Consider the following 21,507-nt stretch of genomic DNA (forward strand, 5'->3'; position numbering starts at 1 on the left):
TTCTTTCAGTTATAGCACCCTCTATATATACAGCACAAATGTTGCGAGCAGCTTCTGCGGCCTTAGAACCTTGATTAAAAGCAAAAAGAAGGTGGTGTCGAAAATGCTCATTTTTCTCAACTTGACATTCCATTTTAACGATCTGAAAATTAACCAGTGCTGTGGAGTCGGAGTCGGAGGAAATTTCGGGTACCTGGAGTCGAAGTCTGAAGTACAAAAAACTGAGGAGTCGGAACATTTATCTACCGACTCTACAGCCCTGACAAAGACACGATCATACCTGGCAAAGCCAGTTCTCTTCAGGATCAGAAATAGCTACCAGAAAGCACAGTTACTTACCATAACAAGGCAGATATTCTCACATGTGGGTGACATCATCCATGGATCCCTGATACAGACAAGTTTAAAAGTGCAACACCACTAAGAATCTGAGAAACTTCACAAACTGCTCGCAGCTCCTCAGTTCTGTAAGCAAGCTAAGACGCCAACCAGGGTAGGTGGGTGGGTTGTGGGAATATCTGCCTGCTGTCCCTGGATAACACCTGTTACGATAAATAGCTGTGCTTTATCCCAGGACGAGCAGGCAGCATATTTTCACGTGTGCGACTCCCTAGCTTACTAGAATGGGATGGGATGAGGGAGTGTTGGCCATTAAGAAAATAAATTTTGTAATACTGCTTGACCGAAGTGACCATCCTGTCTGGAATAAGATTCCAGACAGTGGTGAGATGTGAATGTATGAACTGAGGACCAAGTAACAGCTTTACAGATTTCATCAATAGGAGCTGAGCGGAGGAAAGCAGCTGAATCTGCCATAGCTCAGACTTTGTAGGCTGTGACACGACTCCCCCCAATTGCAGCCTAGCCTGTAACAAAAAGCGATACAAGCCGCTAACATGTAGATATAGTTCTCTTGGATACAAGATACCCAACTAGCTAGGATCAAAGGAGACAAAAAGTTGCGGAGATGCTCCATGTGGCTGCATTCTTTGTAAATAGCCAAGCTAAAGCTCATTTGTAGTCGAGATTATGAAGAGCCTTTTCTCCAGGATGAGAATAAGGCTTAGGAAAGAACACGAAGTACACTCAAACCTCGGTTTGTGAGTAACCCGGTTTGCAAGTGTTTTGCAAGACAAGCAAAACATTTTCGCAAAACGTGTCTCGCAAACCGAGTGTTGACTCAATTTGCGAGCACCCCCCCCCCCCGATAACTGGCATTACTCCCCCCACTCGAACCGGTTCATGTGGAGGGGGATCTTTGCGAATGGGGGTGGAGCAGCGCCGCTGGCCTTGGGGGGGGGGGGGGAAACGTATCAAAGCGAGTTTCCATTATTTCCTATGGGGAAACTTGCTTTGTTATACGATTATTTTGGTTTACGAGCATGCTTCTGGAACGAATTATGCTCGTAAACCAAGGGTAGACTTTATTTTTATTTATTTATTTTTCAAACATTACAAACTACTAGTGACCAAATTATGCAGTGTTGCATGCTGAATCTTCAAACCACGCAGAGTGAGTTTTGCATACTTCAAATTACAGTTGAAATGTGTAGAAATTAAGTAGTAACTGAACAAACAAATAGTTTGAACTAGAGAATGACACGGGGGAAAAAAATCTGTCACCGGACAACCGTCCCCTTCAGCGGCATCCCCTTCACCGCCCTGTCTCCGCAGCATCCATACAAGCCTCATTACTGCAATATTTAGCTTATTCCTTCCTTTTAAATCAAAGTTCTGGCTGCTGAACTGGAGAAAGATGTTCAGCTGGCAGGGCTTTGTTTATACATTTTTATCAACACAACTAATATACTACTTTATCCTAAAGCAAAAAAAAGGAAAATAAATATAATTTTTTTTTTTTACCTTTGTTGTCTGGTTTCTGCTTTCTTCATTTTCTCATTCAATTCCTTCCATCCACTGTCTGTCTTCTCTCTGTGCCTTCCATTTGCTCTGTTACTGTGCTTCTCCCTTCACCCCCCCCCCCTCAATTGGTCTGGCACCTATCTTCTTCCCTCTGCTCCCCTGTAGTCTGGCATCTGTCTTCTTCCCTTCCAGTGTCTTCTTCCCACTCTGTCATCGCCATTTCCCTTCAGCGTCTTCTCCCCCCTCTATCATCGCCATGTCCCTTCAGCGTCTTCTTCCCACTTCCTCCACCCCACCTTCCTCAGGTTCCTTCAGCATCTGTTTTTCCCACCTTTCTTCCCTTTCTCCCTCCCTGTCCCTTACCTTCACTGCAGGCAATTTCTAAATGTTTCCTGCCAGCAACTGGAGCGTTGAAATAGCATGTGGCTGCAGGAAAAGTCATCTCTGATGCAACTTCGGTTGCGTTAGAGATGACCTTTACGGCAGCCACACATGATTTCAATGCTCCGGCTGCTGGTATGTTACATTTAGATAAATTCCCTGCTGCGAAGGTAAGCCAGGGAGGGAGATGCGATTGGGCTTAGGCGGCGGCGGCTATCAGTATGGAGGGAGGGAGCGCGATCGGTGACAGCGTGCGTTCCCTCCCTTCACTGCAGAGACAAGGCCATTCATTGCTTCAAGGGGCGGTGAATGGTCTTCTCGCCATACCTGTGGCGACAACTTATTTCTCTCCCCCGTTTTGGCGGGTTACCTGCGGGTAACAACCACCGTGTCATTCTCTAGTTTGAACTACATCTGTAGCCACATAATTATCTTTAAAATGTCATTTATGCAGTTAGTTTAGTGTTTAACAAATCCAGCAAAGAGGTCATAACTTGTTTGCTTCTGTTTCGGCTCTTGAGCTGCCTGCTGACCATCTGACCCTTAATATAATGTTCCCAGCCTCAGTTGTCATTTTTACACATCTTTCTATGGACTGGGTGAATGATGGCCAGTCTGGAACTACCATGGACTTGCTTAGAAATGCCTTTATCTCTGTTGTCATGGCACAGGTAAAAAGAGGCTCAGACTCTAAAGATCCAGTCATGTAATTGGGAGAGTATAGTTGCCCCAGTGTTGATGGATAGGTTTTGCCATGCTGTGTCTTCTCATCTCCTTTACCTCCTGATTTTCAATATCGTCTTCACTGCACAACATAGCTTGCAGAACATACTTGCTGTAACCATACCAAACTGACCTTCACTGTACCTCTTCACATTCTGTGCTCAGATAGGAAGGGTTGGATTTTGGTAATATTATATAGAGGAAAAGTGGCAGGTTATAGCAATATGTTGTATCTGTGCAGTGAAGGAGAGAGAGGAGTCAAAGATGACACCGAGATTACAAACAGACAAAACAGGATGGATGAGAGTGTTGTCCATGGAGATGGAGAATGAGGGAAGTGGAGAGGAAGGTTTAGGCAGGAAAATGAGCAACTCAGTTTTAGCCATATTCAATTTTAGATGGTGGTGCCACCTCCACCAGGGCTCTATTCTGGAACCTCTTCTACTCCTTCTATACTCATTCCCTTGGTGCTCTAATCTCCTCCCATAGTTTTCAATATCACCTCTATGCTCTCTACATGTGAAATCTGTACAGGAATCTAAGCTCAGCTTGCTTGTTCAATATGGCTGTTTAGATGTTCTGCTGTCACTTAACTAAACATGGTCAAGACTAAACTACTTATTAGAATGACATGGTGAATGTTACCCACAGCTAGCCTGCAGGGTGGGGGAGAAGGCTGGTTACCATGGGTATGGGGACAAGGCCTTTCACCGCCCCGTGGAGCAGTGAATTGCCTTGTCCCCGCAGTAAAGTTCTGCCATGAATTGCCTCCTTTCCCACCCCTCTCAGTCAGCAGCCGTTACTCGCGATCACGGATACAGAAGCAGTCCCCCTCACTCCCTCCCTATCACGGGTCTAACAGTTCCGCACCCTCATTCCCTCTCTTCTGATGGCGGGCAGCAAAAACAAAACCACAACCAACAAACCTGCGGCTCTCTTGGGTTGGCCCCTTTGCGCCTCCCAGGGTGGGCCTTCCAGCCTGTTAGAAGCTTCCTGCACACAGGACTACTCAGACCAGAACCTGTGAGTCTTACATCAGTTCCTGGGAAGATGGTTGAAGCACTCATCAAGGATAGCATAGTGCAACACCTGGAATATCACGACCTGATGAGAGCCGGTCAGGAAAGGGAAGTCATGTTTGACGAATTTACTTCAATTCTTCAATTTTTTGAGAAGGTGAACAAACAAATCGATAGAGGAGACCCGGTGGATATAATATACTTGGACTTCCAGAAAGCGTTTGACAAGGTTCCACACGCAAGGCTTCTGAGGAAACTACAAAGCTATGGAATAGAAGGGAATATACTGAGATGGACAGGCAAATGGCTGGAGAACAGATTGCAGAGGGTGAGCATAAATGGGAAGTTCTCGGACTGGGAGAAGGTGACAAGCGGTGTGCCCCAGGGCTCGGTTCTTGGACCCATCTTATTCAATATCTCCATAAATGACCTGGAAGAGGAAACAACAAGTAATATAATCAAGTTTGCAGATGACACAAAACTATGTCGGGCAGTTGGGTCACAAAAGGACAGCGAAGAACTCCAGAAAGATTTGAACCAGCTAGAAAAATGGGTGGAAAAGTGGCAGATGAAGTTTAATACAGAAAAATGCAAAGTGATGCACCTGGGCAGGAAAAACAAGGAACATGAATATAAAATGTTAGGTGCAACATTGGACAAGAGCGAACAAGAAAGGGACCTGGGGATACTGATAGACAAGACCCTGAAGCCGTCGGCTCAATGCGCAGCGGCGGCAAAGAAAGCAAACAGGATGTTGGGCATGATAAAGAAGGGAATCGCGAGTAGATCAGCAGATGTCATAATGCCGCTTTACAGAGCAATGGTCAGACCACACTTGGAGTACTGTATCCAACCCTGGTCTCCCTACCTAAAGAAGGATATAACTCTGCTGGAGAGGGTGCAGAGGCGAGCCACAAAGTTAGTAAAGGGTATGGAGAATCTGAGCTACAAAGAACGCCTTGGAAAATTGGGATTGTTCACCCTCGAGAAGAGAAGACTGTGAGGGGATATGATAGAGACTTTTAAAATACTAAAAGGATTCGACAAAATAGAGCAAGAAACATCGTTATTCACAATTTCAAATGTGACACTGACAAGAGGTCATGAACTGAAACTGAGGGGCAACAGGCCCAGGACAGATGTCAGGAAGTTCTGTTTCACATAGCGAGTGGTGGACGCTTGGAATGCTCTCCCGGAGGAGGTTGTGACGGAGACCACCATTCTGGGATTCAAGGGCAAGTTGGATGCGCACCTTCTTGCAAATCACATTGAGGGATACGGGTTAACAAGGTCTTCATCAGGGAAAACCTAGCTTGGCCTCCGCGTGTGCGGGTCACCGGACTAGATGGACCTAAGGTCTGATCCGGTGAAGGCATTTCTTATGTTCTTATGTTATGTTCTTATGTTCTTGCTGCCAAGTCCCTCCTTCTGATGTAACTTTGGCCGGAAGTTACATTGGAAGGAGGAACTCAGCAGCAAGAAGGTTCTGATTGGAGCAGCCCTCCATGCAGGAAGCTTCTAACAGGCTGGTAGGCCCACCACGGGAGGCGTGACTGCCCTGGGAGTGTCACAGGTTTTTTGTTGTTTGGTTTGTTTTGCCACCCGCAATTTGGGTTTTGCTGCCCGCAATTTGGGAGGGAGGGTGGGTGGGCTGTTGGACCCGAGATAAGGAGGGAGCTGCTAGGCTTGCGAGGGGGAGGGAATTGCTTGGGTTGCTGAACCAGCTGGAGCTGAAGGGAGACAGTTGCTGGATCTGGTCTGGGGATTGGGGGGGATGAGAAACAGGTGCTAGGCCTATGCGGTGGGTGGTGTGGAGCTGGAGGGAAGGGAGAGGTGACAGACTCGCACCTGGGCACTGAAGGAAGGTTATTAGACCCATGGGAAGGAAGAGAGGTTCAGGACCTGTACGGTGTCACACCCCCAGCCCTAGCCTGAACGGTGGCTTTCTGAGGCCTTGGCGTGACTTCCCTAGGAAGAGGGAAGACTCTTTTCAGGTATGTATGACTCGGGCACTGTTTCAACAAATCAGAATGCCGCTTATGGAGAAATGGAAACTCAGGCCAGTGTAACCAAGGCTGAGCTTTCCTTAAAGGAACATGTCTCCATTTTCTGTCATAATAAACCCTACCAGGTTTTCTACTGCTTTTAAACCTGGGAGGCACATACTGCTGGGGAACATTATACTTCTGCCTTTCATTTCCTGATTCAGGTTTTGAGGGATAGTCAGCCCACTCTAATTCCTTACTGTTCACTTGGTCAGCTCTGTCATTAAAAAAACAAACTGGAAAGCTAATGTCTGCATGAACCACTCTTACTTGTAGTGATAGAGGCAGTGAACTAGTTTACTGGTATCTGTTGATAATAGAACATCAAACCCAAGACTTTTTCTGGGCTCAGGAAAAGAAAAGAAGTGAAACATAATTTTTTCATATAACAGAGAAATAAAATAGTGACCTAAAACTGAATGTAATATAGAAAAGGCAGTGTTAAGACTATTTCAGAAATTTTTCTCATTTATTAAATCCGTTTGAGAGAGGTGATCATTTTAGCAAATGTGGACTTCTTGCTTTGCAGTAATTTTTTATTTTTTTATTTTTTTGTTGCAGTGGATGAATATATTGCAATAGCAAAGGAAAAACATGGCTACAATGTGGAACAGGTAAGTCCTTTTGAATAAATATCTTAATTTGGTTTTCTTTTCTTAAGTCCTGCATATAGTTTGCCTATTTTTGTAAGAGATGCAGTAAATGGTCAGTGTTGTATTGGTGCCCAGTATATTTCAGTATGAAACTTTAAAGGAACTCCTTCTCCTTCATTTGTTCATTTCTCAGTTTGCCTCCTAACCCTAGCATAGCCTCATCCTGGCTTTTCTTCTTACTACTGGTTCTCCTCTGCATTAGTTGGTGCCTCTCGCTAACAATAATAGTTAGTTAAGTCTTGTGGGGGCCACTGATCGGTCCATGCTCTTCGGAGCTTTTGGAGGCCCTATTCTTTTCATAGCCTTCCTTAGTAATGGAAAAACAGCAAAAGATCTTTTCCTCACCTTGTTTAAACCTTGTGCTTTGAAGAGTGGGATTTTTTTTTGTCAGTTTGTAAGATTTTTTTTTTTTATCCCAGGACAAGCAGGCAGCATATTCTCACATGTGGGTGATGTCATCCACAGAGCCCCAGTACGTTTAGCTTTAAAAGTGTATCGCCACTTTAAGAACTTGAGAAAGTTTGCAAACTGCCCGTACCGCGCATGTGCAAGTGCTTCCTGCCCAAATTGGGTTGCAGTACCTCAGTTCTTAGTTTTCCGCAGAGCTAAGAAGATGTGTCTCTGAACATTGTTCAGTTTTTGCCATTTGCCTTCCCGTTCACACGTTTTGTTTTGTTTTTTTTCTTCTATTTTAATTTTCCTCTTCCATTAAGAGTATTTATATTTTTTTAAATAAAAAGAGCAAGGAAATTTTTTTTTCTCTTTTCCCCTCTCAGGCTTTGATCGATGAGGCTGTTTTCGTTTTTCCATAGCCGTTGAGTTAAATTTGGCAGAGGCGCTTTTTCCATCGATGTCCCAGCTGTTATCGGGTTTTAAGAAGTGATGCAGGTGCCAAAGGCCAATTTTTATCACTGACCCTCATAGTTGGTGTTTGCAGTGCCTTGGCCCAGAACACTGGGTAGTGCTCGGTGTTCTACCCAGCAGAAATGTTCCATTAAGAGCTGGAGACTTCAACAAGAAAAATTGTTAGACACCAGCATGGAAACGGAGAAGACATCCCAGCTTTCCACATTGAAGACATCGACACCAGCGTCGGGAGGCATTGTGTCCAGGGGATCAATTCCTTCGGCGATGGTGCTTTCTTCACCTCCTAAGCAACAGCGTCTCTCTTGGGATGTCAAGATTTATCTGGCAGACATCTCCATATGAGGACCTGGGCCTTTTGAGTGAACTTCAGAAATCTTAGGTGGAGGGAGGGGGGGAGATGATGCAGGTGACTTGGGTGTTTGGAGACGTCCACAGGGGAGGACTCATCAGTGGTCCACATTTTTCACCGAGAAGAATTGCAGGAGCTAATTTTCCAGGTGTCCTCTCTTTTTTTTTTTTTCATTTTGAGGATGATGCTAAAGAGACACCCCCTCCCCCCAAGTGGTGTATCCTCTTCTTTGTGGGATTAGGACAGCTTCACGTTCCTTTCCCACACATCAAGATATTCGGGATATCATGCAAGCATAGTGGAAGGTCCCAGATGTCCCTTTTCGTCTGGTATGGTCTGCCATGTTTGTATTCTATTTTTTATGCCGATAGTGACTCCTTGCACCTGCCAGTAGTGGATGCAGTGGTTTCATCCACTACTAAGAGGCACAGGGTTCCAGTGGAAGAAGGTTCTGCTCATAGACCCCCAGGACCAGATGATGAAGGCTCTTCTCAAATAAAGTTTTGATGTAGCGGTCTTAGCAGTCCAGGCAACGATTTGTGGTGGTTAGGGCATGCTTCAGGTGGGCTGAGCATGTGTTAGGGAGTCCAATGACTGGGCATTGGTGGACCAGAAAGTGGCGAAGATTGAATTGGTCTGCTATTATTTGTTGGAAGCCAAGTATGATGCAAGCTTCGGCAAAGTCTATGGCCTTAGGAGTGGCTACTAGACGTACCTTCTGGCTCCATGGTTGGTCAACGTGCCCTCAATTTAAGATCGGTCATTTTTCCTTTAAGGGTTCCCTTCTCTTTGGAGAACAATTGGATAAGTTGGTCCGGAGTTTTTACTTTACATTGAAATTATAAAATAATGATATTAGATAAGTTGAAATTGTATATTTGAGAACAAAGTCATGTCGCAAAATAACAGACAATTTGACAGTGATAGCTTCATTATTACAGGAGCCACAGAAGGCTAAATTTTGAACTTTTTTGAGCATGGTCCATTTTTTCGGCCCACTTTTGAGGCTTTTTACGTACCACAGTTTCAAAAAAATGAAAATCTGTATTTTAGTTCCATTGAATAAGTCGTAAAAAGTTGTTTAAGATTGCCAAGTTTCATTGGCTTTGCTTCAGTGGCCAAGGAAATATTTTGACTCAGAAGTTGCCAACATTGTGCAGGGATATCAGTACATGATCGTGATATGGTATCAAAGAGAAATATCTCCACAAGTATTCCTCTGGCAGATCTTGTTTGGGTCATGTAAGATTCAACATACAAAGTTTCAGCAAAATCCAAAATGGCAAGGATTGCACTTTTCTAAAATTATACCACTTGACATAGAATGACCCAGGAGACTCAAGTGCCTTGGTTGCCAGAGGACAAGCCTTAGCATTCTAATAGGGGAGGTTCAAGCAGAGGCCATCTCTGAGAATTCCGCTGGTACCATCCTGGCAGGGTGTCTTCGGCCTCTTGTAGGGGTTGTTTCTTCTAGTATATGCAATCCTTTCGGGGTGCATGCCAGGAGGGGGGCATGACTCTTCCTGTCTCTTCTCCTTTTCCCACCCTGCACAGTGACTTTGTTCGGATCCTTCCCCCAGTTCCTATAGATGCCCAGTTGAGGGAGTTTTACCGGGGGTGTACCGAGATCCATTACAGATCATTGGGTCCTGGAGGTGATCCGCGAAGGGTATGCTCTCAAGTTTGATCGGCCCCTGCCGGATCTTTTTCTCCCATCCCCTTTTCGGTCCTTTTGGGAGAAACGAGCATTTCGACAAACTTGACAGGTTGCTCGATCTCAAGGCAGTAATCCCAGTGCTCCTCAGAAGCTCTGCACCAGCCAATACTCCATTTACTTTTTAGTCTCAAGAAAGAAGGATCTTTTTGCCCCATCTTAGATCTCAAGAGAATGAACAGGGCACTTCGGGTTCCTTCCTTTTACATGGTGACTCTGAGGTCCATGATTCCAGCTGTTCAACCCGTGGAGTTTCTCACTTCTCTTGACCTGACTGAGGCATACCTTCACATCCTCATTTGGGAGTCTTTATCAGCAGTCATTTGTGATTTTGAAAAGGCACTTTAGTTTTGTGTGCTTACGTTTGGTCTGGCCACAGCACCTCGTACCTTCTCCAAGATCATAGTAGTGGTGGCAGCAGCCTTATGCAAAGATGGCATATTGGTTCATCCATGCCTGGATTTGAGTAAAGTCCTTCCAGGAGAGCACGTGCGTCATGGCCAGCATTGTGGAATTGCTGCAGTTTTTGGGCTGGGTAGTCAACCTTTCCAAGAGTCAGTTGACCCGTCTCAACACTTGGAATATCTTGGAGTCGTCTTCGACACCAGTCTGGGGAGGGTGTTCCTTCCCAAGGCATGGGTGCATAAGTTGCAGTCGCAAATTCGTTCTTATGGACTTTCACTGTCCCCAGGTCTTGGACTTGATGGTGGCCTCATTGGAGGTGGTTCAATGGGCATGTCCTCGCATGCATCCCCTTCAGTTTGCTGACACGCTGATTCCTCCTTGTGGTGTAGCTCGCCGCAGTCTGTGTTTGTGGCTTCAGTCCAACAGTCTGATCCAGGGAGTGAGTCTGGATCAGCCTGAGTAGACAGTTTTTCTCATGGATGCCACCAGCCTTTTCGGCTCGGGAGCCCAGTGACTCGGTCGCTTAGCTTAGGACAGCTGGTCGCGGGTGGAGACTTTGTGATCAATGTTCTGGAGACCAGGGCCATTCATTTGGTGCTGGTGGCCTTCCAGTCCTTCCTAGTGGGCAAGATTGTTAAGCCACAGCCATGGCATTATTGGAGAGAACCCTATGTCATTCTACAGGGGGGAACCAAGAGTCATCTGATGGCACAGGAGAAGAAGCTTCTCAAGGAGTGGACGGAGGCCTACTTTAACATCCAAGTTTCCAAGTTTATTAAGTATTTGATTAATTGCTTATTCCAAATTCTAAGCGATGTACAAAATATTAAATTACAATAATCAAAGGGAAACAAACTGTACAAATATGACTGACATCTTATGTGCTAGACCCCAGTGAGTGGTGTCTGGGAATTGGAGGCCTTTGATCTGATTGTTTGGTTGTGGAGTCGGCCGATGATGGATCTCATGACCACACATTTCAACGCCAAGGTGTGGAGGTTCTTTAGTTGGTGCAGAGATTCTCAAGCTGAGGGGCTGGATGCTCTGGTGCAGCATTGTCCAACGGACAGTCTGCTATGTGTCTTTCCTCCGTGGCCTCTGGTGGACAGAGTTCTTCGCATTGCACGTCATCCAGGCCATGTGATTCTGGTGTCTCTGGCTTGGCCTGATTCTGGTGTCTCTGGCTTGGCCAAAGCGCCTGTGGTATGGGGCTCTCGTTTGGTTCCTGGTTGCAGAGCCCCCTTCCTCTGCCCCTGTCAAGACAACCTTCTGTCTCTGTCCCATATTTGATCCAGGTCCCTCTTGTCATATGGTTTGGCTCTTGAAAGGGAGCACTTAAGCAAGAAAGGTTATTCAGATAAAGTGGGTTCTAGGACGTTCTCGACGTCCCATGCTTATTTATGTATCTGGCGTCTTTGAGGCGTGGTGTTCTGCGAGAGAGGTAGTTCCTCTTTGCACGTCTACCTTGCATACTAGACTGTTTGCAGGAGGGCTTCGCGGGGTCTGGCCTGGTCCTCCTTTTGAGTTCAGCTTGCAGCCTTGATGTCCTTTTGAGGTCTGTTGTACAGTCGCCGGTTGTCTTCTCCTCCTGATGTGATCTGATTTTTGCAAATGGCGAAGTTGATGCAGCCATCGCTATGGCCTTCAGTTCTGGCCTGGGATCTCAATCTGGACCTCTCAGTGCTAGTTCACGCTTCTTTTGAGCCTTTGAATTCCTGTATTTTGAAAGATCTTACCTTGAAGGCATCGTTTTGAAAGCAGTGTTTTCTTATGGCTATTACATCAGCGAGATGCGTGTTGGAGTTGCAGGCCTTTTCTTGTTGGGCTTCCTTCTTGAAGTTCTCTAGGGAGTGTGTAGTGCTGCAGCCTGTTCATCTTTTCTAAGTCATTGTCCATTTTCATGCAAGTCAGGCAGTTTCCCTCTTGGTCTTAGGTGTTCGGGAGGATTCTTCTGAGTAACAACAGTTGTACAAGTTGGATGTTCGCAGAGTTCTTGGAGCCTATTGTTTTGAAAATTGGATCCTCTTTGTTCTTCTTACGGGCAGTTATAAAGGAGAAGGTGGTTCTAAATCTTCCATTGCACGCTGGATCAAGGAAGGTATCGTATCAGCATATTTTCTTCAGAAGTCAGTTCCTAATTTTCTTAAGGCTCATTCTACCAAAGGTCAGGTAGAACATCCTGAGAGTTCTCTTGTGCTCCCTGTGGATATCTGTAGGGTGGCGGTCTGGTCTTCTCTGCATTCTTTTGTGCGTCACTACCGGGTTGACATCCAGGCATATCGGGATGCTGTTTTTTGTGAGCGAGTTCTTGTGGCAGCCCTTCGGGGATCTTACCCATGATGGGTAAACTAAACTAAACCTTAGGTTTGTATACTGCACCATCTCCACAAGCGTAGAGCTCGGCACGGTTTACAGGGTTAGGTTGAAAAGGAGCTACAATGAAGGGTTATAGGAAAGGAGCTAGGAAGATAAAGATAAAGGGTACTGCTTTGTTAAATCCCATCCTGTCTGGAGCTACACCAAAGAAGGAGAAATTAGGTCTTATCTGCTAATTTTCTTTTTTAGTTCCCCCCCCATACCGGCACAGCATGGCTCTGAAGTCTGTTTTTCACAGGAATGCTACATGTCAAAAATTATTTTGCTTTTTTTCATGGGGAGTATGGGTATTTATTATGGAGCAGCGGCAGTTGGTTTGTCTGGTTTAGCTGGTGAACTGTGGAGACAGTGTTGGTTGCCTGTTCCAATCCTTTTCCAACAGTTATGTTTATTTATAAAAAAAAAAAAAAAAGTATGTTTGAGTTCTGGTTCTTCCAGTTAAGTTTAGAGAGTACCTGCTTGGCTATTCTGACTGATTCTAAGGAGGACTGATTCTAAGGAGGACTGTACAGCCCACTTGTATTGCTGATTAGAATTCAGTGTGTTCAGTCTCCACCTTCTGGTAGAGGAGCATAAACCCATTCGTCTGTGCCGGTCTGGAGGGACTAAAACAAAGAAAATTAGCAGGTAAGACCTAATTTCTCCTTAACAGATTTAATAGAAGTAACTGAGCAATAAAACATAACACTTTTCCACATAGTCCCTATGCAAAATGACACGCTTGTTGTATTCATTTAACTTCTGCATTCCTGCAGAGAAGTTTCTCGGCTGCTCCTAAAACCAAGTGAGCACCACATCTTTTATTTCATCATGCTTTGTCTTTTGCTTTCCGGGTTGCAATGATGCACCCATGTCTCGTCGTTGGCGACAGTGCTCTCCAAAATACTCGAATCATCTTCATACCATCTCGGGAACTGGGTCACAACCACCACATGCTGTTGATTGTGCAGATCAGTAATCTGTTTGGGAACCCATTGTGCACGGACTTCTGTATCCCAAGTCATGCATTATGGCAAATGCAGATGCATAGCTGATATCCAGAATTTGCAACAAATTGAGACACTGTTATCCATTGGTCTTCTCTAATTAAGGCATCCGTCCTGTCATTGTGCTCTTGTGTGTGCATTGTTGATCGGCGATCAGAATGACCTTCGTTGGCTACACCTATTCCCACTTTAAACCTTTTTTATCCACTCATAAATCTTTTATTGATTCATGGTGTTATGTCCATACTGAGTCAATATCTGATGGCGAATTTACACAGGTTTCACTCCCTCTGCCCAAAGAGAGCGCACTACTTTTTGCAATGGAGCGTCCATATTTCTGATCTCGTGGTTGTCACATGACTTAAGTCCAAGCGCTGCACTATGCATGGATGAACTATCCCAACAGGCAATGTAAGAGTACATATTTACATTTCACTAGCTCTGTTCCAGTTATCACATAATTTAACAATTGCCTTTTAATTTTTGATTTGCCCTCGTACATTTCCCAAAGCTAATGTATTTCAGTCAATAAATTCCTTTATTTCACTTTTGTTGTCTGGAGATTTATTTTTCCATGAAGTTGGTTCCAGTTTTCTTTTTTTCTGCTTTCCTGTCTTGTACAAATTCTTCAAGCGGTTGCGGTCTATTGGTTCCTCCTACCATGTTCCAGCATTTCTCCATCTTTTTTTTTTTCCCCCCTCTCCCACTGTAGTGCATCCTCACTCCCTGCTGTCCTGGATCAGGCTCTTTCCTCCACTCCCATGTGCCAGCATGTCTTACCTATCTTTTAATGTTCTCTCTCTCCTCCCACCCTTTTCTCTCCACCACAACATCCAATATAACTCCCTCCTCTCCACCACCATATCCAACCATTTCCCCTTTCTATTCCCTCCCTTCCCAACCCCTCTCCAGCTTGTGCAGCAGATCTTTCCCTCCTACCCCCACAACTAAGCCGCAGCAAGTACAGCATCTTTTTCTACCTCCAACAGTGGATCGTTTTATATGCTGCCCAGTGGCTGATCTGGAAGGCTTCCCTCTGATGTGTTTCACATCTGAAGAAGCCTTCTGGGTCAGCCACCAGCAACGTAGAGGAAGAACCACTACGGGCAGCCTGTTCAAGCGCTGGAGAGGAGAGCTCGGGAGGTCTTGGAGAACACAGGCAGGTAGGCTCCCATGGGAGCCCCAGGAGAACTCCTTCCATCCCAGCAAATCTGGAGGAGATTTCCGTAGGACCCCTGACAGTCCTATTCCTGTGCAGCTCTTTAGGGCTTTCCTTCTGCCAGAGTCCGTCTGTCCTGATGTTACTTCCTGCTTCGGGAAACAGAAGTTACATCAGGACCGACGGACTCTGGCAGAGGGAAAAGCTCAAGAGCAGACCTGAATCGTTGAGTCCGATTTCCCCCCCCCCCAGCCCCCCTCAATAAAACCAAACTGAATCGGTGAATTGGACAGCTGAGAAGATGTCAGAAGTTGAATGGAATGGGTTAATGCAATTCAGTTTTTTACTCTTGAAAAGTATAATGACACAATGAAGTTAGTAAGTAGTTCATATAATACAAGTCAAAGAATATATTTTTCCCTGAATGTATAATTAAGCTCTGTAATGTGTTGCTGTATGATGTATTAAAATCTGTTAGTGCAGCTGGGTTTAAGAGGTTTGGACAAGTTCTTGGAGGAAAAAAAATCTATAAACCATTTTTCTGTTACAAAGACATAGGACTCTACTGACGCTGTTGTCCTCCTTTTCAGAAGGGTGTCAACTCTTCCCCTTCACCAGTGGAGAATAGCTTCCTCTTCAATTTTTCTTTCTGCAAGTGAAGTCTCTTTTGGACCTTACAGTTAAGATGGTATTTCTGGTGGCAGTAGTCTCTGTGAGATGAATCTCGGGTTTACAGAGGCTAATGTTTCACTGCGGACTGTAAGAACATAAGATCAGCCATACTGGAACAGACTGAATGTCCAACCCAGTATCTTGTTTCCAACAGTGACCAACCCAGGACCCAAGTACCTAGCTAAATCCTAATTAGTAAAACAGAATTCATTCTGCTTAGCCTAGGAAAAGCAGTGGATTTCCCCCAAGCCATCTCAATAATGGCCTATGGACTTCTTTTAGGAAATTATCCAAGCCTTTTTTAAACCCTGCTAAACTAAAATTCTAGAGTTTAATTACATGCTGTGTGAAGAAATATTTTCTCTGGTTTGTTTTAAATCTACTATTTACTAGCTTCATCACATGCCCCCTAGTCCTAGTATTTTTGGAAAGTGACCAAGCGATTCACATCTACCCTTTCCATTCCACTCATTACTTTATAGACCTCTATCATATCGCTCCTGAGCTGTCTCTTCTCCAAGCTGGAGTGGAGTTCAGTTGCTTTGGTACTAACTGAAGAGGGATTTATTCTCCACTGTTGAAGGGGAGGAGTTGAAAGATATGAGTGATTTCAGCCATCTCCAAATTAAGATTTTTAATAGCTCTCTTATTCGACCCCATCTCCGCCAGCAATCCTCTTCTTCCTATCCTTCTTATGTACTTCCCTTTTATGTACTTTTTCTTTAAAATTGTATTTCCTCCCCTCTTTCCTACTGTTTCCCGTGGCTTTAAAAAGCAAATACCCAAGTAGGTCTGGTAACGAATTATGTATATGTGATTTCTCTTAAATCATATATTTACCTTTTGTACAACGCTTTGTAATTTGGTAAAGCGTTCAATCAAATAATATGAATAAACTTGATGAGTGTCGCCCTCCTGCAAAGTTTATGACTAAACGAGAATGACAGCTTCAGTACAGAATCTTATGTCTTATAACAGAAAGAAGATTACGAGGTAAGAACCTAATTTTCCATTAAGGTGGACTTGGAAAATCCACTGTTCTTGTGATAAGCAGCATGGAATTTGGTTATCTTTTGGAAGCATACCTGGCATTGGAACACAGATTGGCCATTGTTGGAATACTTGGCTTGGTGAACTTTTGGTTTGACACTGTATCCGAAATGGTATGTGTTCTAATAATCCAACATAGTCAAATTATTCCATTAAAGGACAAAGTACAGAGTTCCCACCATGTGTTTTTTGATTCCCTTAAAAAAAAAATTGGGAGAGGTAGGAAAGTGCCCCATTCTAGACCTGGAGTCTTTGAGTAAATCACTACTCTAGGTGACGACAGGATTCGACTTGGTGGATTTTATACTAGGGTTGGATTTTGGGAGAGCTGTTGTCCTGGTTCTGTTTGATATTATAGGCTTCTGTATCTGATTTGGTCTCATCAGTGGAGTACACAAGTTACAGGTAAGCAACTTTTCTATCTGAGATATTGCTGTGTATAAATGTGTACATCTACATGTATACACGGAATTCTTATTTTTCAATTATTGCGTTCCTGTTTGTTGTTTATAATTTTAAATGTTGTACAGCAGTGCTTTATGTTCTTCCTGATGTCTAAAGCCAGACATCAAATATAAGCAAAGACTTGCTAATACTGTTATATTTGGATCAAAAACATTTAAATTGTTTTATTTTTCATTATATATGGTTTTGTATGTGTGAATCAAAAGGGTTAATTTTTCTTTTCAAAGGCACTTGGCATGTTGTTCTGGCATAAGCATAACATTGAGAAGTCTCTGGCTGATCTGCCTAATTTTACTCCTTTTCCTGATGAGTGGACCGTGGAAGATAAAGTACTTTTTGAACAAGCTTTTAGTTTCCATGGGAAAAGTTTTCATAGGATACAACAAATGGTAAGGTAATATTTTGTTAGACTATATAGATTTATAAACCATCTTTTTATCTATCCTTTGAGTAAGAGTAATTCAATTTTATATTGTATAGAGTAAAATATTTTGGTTTTCAAGTATAGAATAACACTATGCTTGACAGTTGTCACTTGTTTGGATTTAGTCCTTTATATATAAAATATTACATTTATTTGAGAGATTTTAAAGAAAATGTGGTTAATGTGTTCTCGTTTTGGGTATATAAAAATAAATGTTTTTAGCTTCCAGATAAGACCATTGCAAGTCTTGTAAAATATTACTATTCTTGGAAAAAAACTCGATCAAGGACAAGTTTGATGGATCGACAGGCACGAAAATTAGCCAGTAAGAGTAATCAAGGTGACAGGTAGGTGTGTGTGTCTTTCAAAATTGGATATCTTAGAAAGTTAATTTTACAAACAAATTAACAATTTAAATTTAGTTTTCTGTAAGCACCATTTAAATATTGATGCTATTAAGTTACCATTGCTGGTTACTAGAAACATTTACCTTTTATGAAAGCAAATAGGCCGGCAAATTCTATTTCTAGTGCAAAAAGCATATGAGTCTTGAACCAGTGGGTTATTCTCCTTTAAAGACTCGTGAGTTTGTAAAAGGCATCTACCTTTTTTTTTTCTCTCTGCTCCGCCTCCTGCATCTCTGGTCTGTACCCAATCTCCTCAGTTGGAAGGTGTCTTTCTGATCTGCTCTGATTTTAGATTTTTTATTTTAGTCGTCTTCTGAATTGTAAGGCTTGCGGTGCTCCAAAGGATCCCAGTTTGACTGGGGCAGTTCTGCCTGGGAGAAGGTACAGATTCTATGGTCAGAAATCTGTAGCCGGGAGGGCAACCCTTTTACAAGGAACCTGCCTGGCCATCCTGCCGTAAAACACGGCTCACTCCTGTTTTTTTTACTGGAGCTTGAGCACAGACTGTCTCCATGTCAGTCCTGAGGGCTGAGCTGTGGGGGTCTGGAGTCTTAAGCTTGTTCAGGATTTCTGACTGGCAGCCTGAAGAAACGATCATTTAGAGTAGAAGTTCATGCTTGTGTGAGGCAGCTTTTTTTTCTCCATTGTTTAGCTGGAGTTTGAGCTGAAGCAGGTACTGCGCCAGCATAACAGTGAATACAGGCTATTGTAGTCTATTGGAGACATCGAGATGGTCTACAAATCAAATATTTAAAGGTTACTAGGGCTGGAATTTGGGTCTCCACTTCCAAAAACCTCTTCGTTGAATTTTTTGTGTTTTTATTTACCTCTCCCAGACCATTTTTTGTGCTAAAATGCTACAGCAGCAGCCATCTTGAATTTCCCAATTTGATTTTAAAAGCCTCTGTCTGCCTCAAATACCTTGATTTTGCTTAAAATCATTCCAGATGGATTCCTTGGGCTGTTCTAATTTGGATTCATGCCTGATTTGCGCTGGATTGCCAGCTGTGGAGCATCCATATTCTACGTGCCACAGGGCATATGAAAGGGGGAGGGGGGAGCACAGGACCTGGCCCCCTCTGGTTCCTCTAGGGCAGCGGTCTCAAACACACGGCCCGCGGGCCGCATATGGCTCTCCAGGTTTTATTTGCGGCCCGCGGTCTGGAGGCCATCATTCTCTTCCTTTTGGAGCAGCAGCCGGCTCGTTCGCTCAAAGCCGCGGATGGCGGCTCCTTGCGCTATCCACTCCTGCATCGGAAGCCTTTCTGATGTCACAACATCAGAGAGGCTTCAGACGCAGGCGCGGATCTCGCAAGGAGCCGCCATCTGTGGCTTTGAACGAACGAGCCACCAGACACGCTGCTGCTCCAGTGGCGTACCAAGGTGGGGGCGGTCCACTGTTCTCTTCCCTGCAGGGCCGACCAACTCTGGCAGCCCGACGTCAATTCTGATGTCGAGAGGACGTTCTGGCTAGCCAATCGCAGCCTGGCTGCCCGGAACATCCTTTCCGACGTTAGAATTGACATCGGGCAGCGAGAGTTGGTCGGCCCTGTGCAGAAGAGAAGCAGGGAGATGGCCTGTTCCCGATAGCGGCAGCAGCAGCAGCCTATTCCGTGGTAGCGGTGGCATGGGGGAGGGCAGGAAGGAAGAAAGAAAGAAAGAAGGTGGGGTGGGGACAGGGAGCCAGAAAAAAAAGCAAAAAATGGGGCATGGAGGAAGGAAGAAAGAAGGAGGGGGGACAGGGAACCAGAAACAAAGCAAAAAATGGGGCACGGAATCAGAGAAAGACAGACAGAGAAAGAAAGAAAAAGTTGAGGGAGGGAATGAGGTCTGGAGGAGAGGAAGCATACAGGAGGCTGAAAGAAGGGAAGAAGTATTGGATGCACAGTCAGAAGAATAAAGTGCAACCAGAGACTGATGAAATTACCAAACAAAGGTAGGAAAATGATTTTATTTTCAATTTAGTGTTTGAAATGTGCCAGTTTTGAGAAAGAAAAGATATTGAACTTTAAATGTGAGTGCTGCAGAAAAAAATAGAGTACTTGGAGGACCGCAGAAAAAATAGTTAATGTCTTATTAAAGAAATGACAATTTTGCATGAGGTAAAACTCTTTATAGTTTATATATCTTTCCTTTTAACTGTTAAAAGGAAAGTTTTATAAACTATAAAGAGTTTTACCTCATGCAAAATTGTCATTTCTTTAATAAGGCATTAACTATTTTTTCTGCGGCCCTCCAAGTACCTACAAATCCAAAATGTGGCCCCGCAAAGGGTTTGAGTTTGAGACCACTGCTCTAGGGCAGGGGTAGGCGGTCCTTAAGAGCCACAGGCAGGTCAGGTTTTCAGGATATCCACAATGAATATGTATGAGATGGATTTGTATGCACTTCCTCCTTGGGATGCAAATCTTATCTCATGCATATTTATTGTGGATATCCTGAAAACCTGACGTGCCTATGGCTCTCGAGGACCAGAATTGCCTACCCCTGCTCTAGGGTATTCCACTCACAAGTGGCCTAGTTTGGGTGTCAAAATTTTCCCCAGAGCCCTCAGGTAATGACTTGGGTTGATTCAGCAAAGTGCAGACGTCGCTGGGCCTGCAAAAGAGACAAGGTAAGTTCCTGCAGGAGTCCTTGGGGCTCCCTGTTCAGGGGTTTATTCCATATTTTCTGAGTTTAATATTTGCAGCCTATTTAAATTATCAGAATTTGCAAGCACTGTCTAGTGTCACACCTGTGATTGTGCAGGGGGATTTGCTCTTTCAGAATGTGGTTCTCCTGCCCAAGAGTCATCTGCAGGACACAGAGGTCCAGTCGATGAAGGTCTTGGAGGAATGGGGGTCAGAGTCACTTCTCTTAATATACCTGTCTGACTCTCTTTAATCTTGGAGGATGCAGGGACTCAGACAGGGACCACCAGCCAGGAGTCTTTGGCAGCTCTAGATCAGGGGGAAGACCTGACATTGTGTTGCCTTTTTAAGCCGGTGGCATTGCTAGAGATAATTACAGAATCCTTGTGGGACCTCTGAGGCTCAGCTATCAGTTTTGAGCAGCTCTAAGGCTCAGACCACATTTTTTTCTTTCTCATCTAGATATTACCAAGATGCGACAGAGCATTGGGAGACTCCTGAAGGCCCTTTGTGGGATTGCCAGGACTATGACAAAGCTGTATCTAAATGACTCTGGATTTTCAACAACTGTTTATCCCGCTTAAAGTGGATTTGCTGGTAGTACAAGTGACTAAACATACTTCGTTGCCTAGTGAAGGCGGAGAAACTTTATAAAGGATATTCAAGACTGCAGAGTGGATTTAATCCTCAAAAGGCAATTTGAGGCCCTAGCCTTGGGTCTAAAGACGGCAGCTGCAACTTCTTTTGTTGACACAATTTGGTGTGAAAGGTGCATGCAAACCCCATTGGCAGAGGATGATGCATACTCCCAGTTCCTAATATCAGGAGTGGATTATGTAGCAGATGCTCTGTACAGTGTTTTCAGAGTTATGAGCAAGGTTTCTGCTTATTTGATCGCCATATGTAGAATGCTCTGGCTCAGACAATGGGCAGGAGATTCGGAGTCCAGGCCACTTTGAGTAGGCTTCTGTTCAAGGGCCAAATGCTTTTTGGAAAAGGACTTGGCCGATCTTATGGCTAGTGTGGCAGACTCGCACTAAGTCCTTGCCAAATAGCAGACCACGGGCCCCTGGGATATCAGATTGTAGTTTTTTTTTCGAGGTTTCCAACAATCCTGTTGGTTCTCAGCAGGGTCCTCTACCTTATAGATCATTTCAAGGATCTTGGCAGGAGGCTCCAGGAAAGTTCAGCTCTCTAGTGCATGCCCCACAGCAGCCTCCAAGAAGTCCCAGTGATTCCAGGTCTGTAGCCGAACCCCCTCTGATTGGAGGGAGATTGTCAGCTTATTGGGAGATTTGGGCACAGATTTCAAGCTTGAA

The 21,507-nt window shown here is 44.3% G+C and overlaps 1 protein-coding gene across 13 annotated transcripts in view; it reads left to right on the forward strand.

Annotated features, from left to right (window-relative positions):
- RCOR3 (REST corepressor 3) overlaps positions 1 to 21,507 on the forward strand; it is a 220,086-nt gene that overhangs the window by 28,663 nt on the left and 169,916 nt on the right. For all 13 annotated transcript variants that reach the window (XM_033938113.1, XM_033938112.1, XM_033938102.1 and 10 more), the window contains 3 exons: positions 6,593 to 6,645; positions 16,955 to 17,116; positions 17,374 to 17,498. In XM_033938113.1, coding sequence (XP_033794004.1) covers positions 6,593 to 6,645; positions 16,955 to 17,116; positions 17,374 to 17,498 — 340 coding nt within the window. The remainder of the gene's footprint in view (positions 1 to 6,592; positions 6,646 to 16,954; positions 17,117 to 17,373; positions 17,499 to 21,507) is intronic.

Source organism: Geotrypetes seraphini, chromosome 3, assembly GCF_902459505.1.
Source record: "Geotrypetes seraphini chromosome 3, aGeoSer1.1, whole genome shotgun sequence".
Taxonomy (NCBI): domain Eukaryota; kingdom Metazoa; phylum Chordata; class Amphibia; order Gymnophiona; family Dermophiidae; genus Geotrypetes; species Geotrypetes seraphini.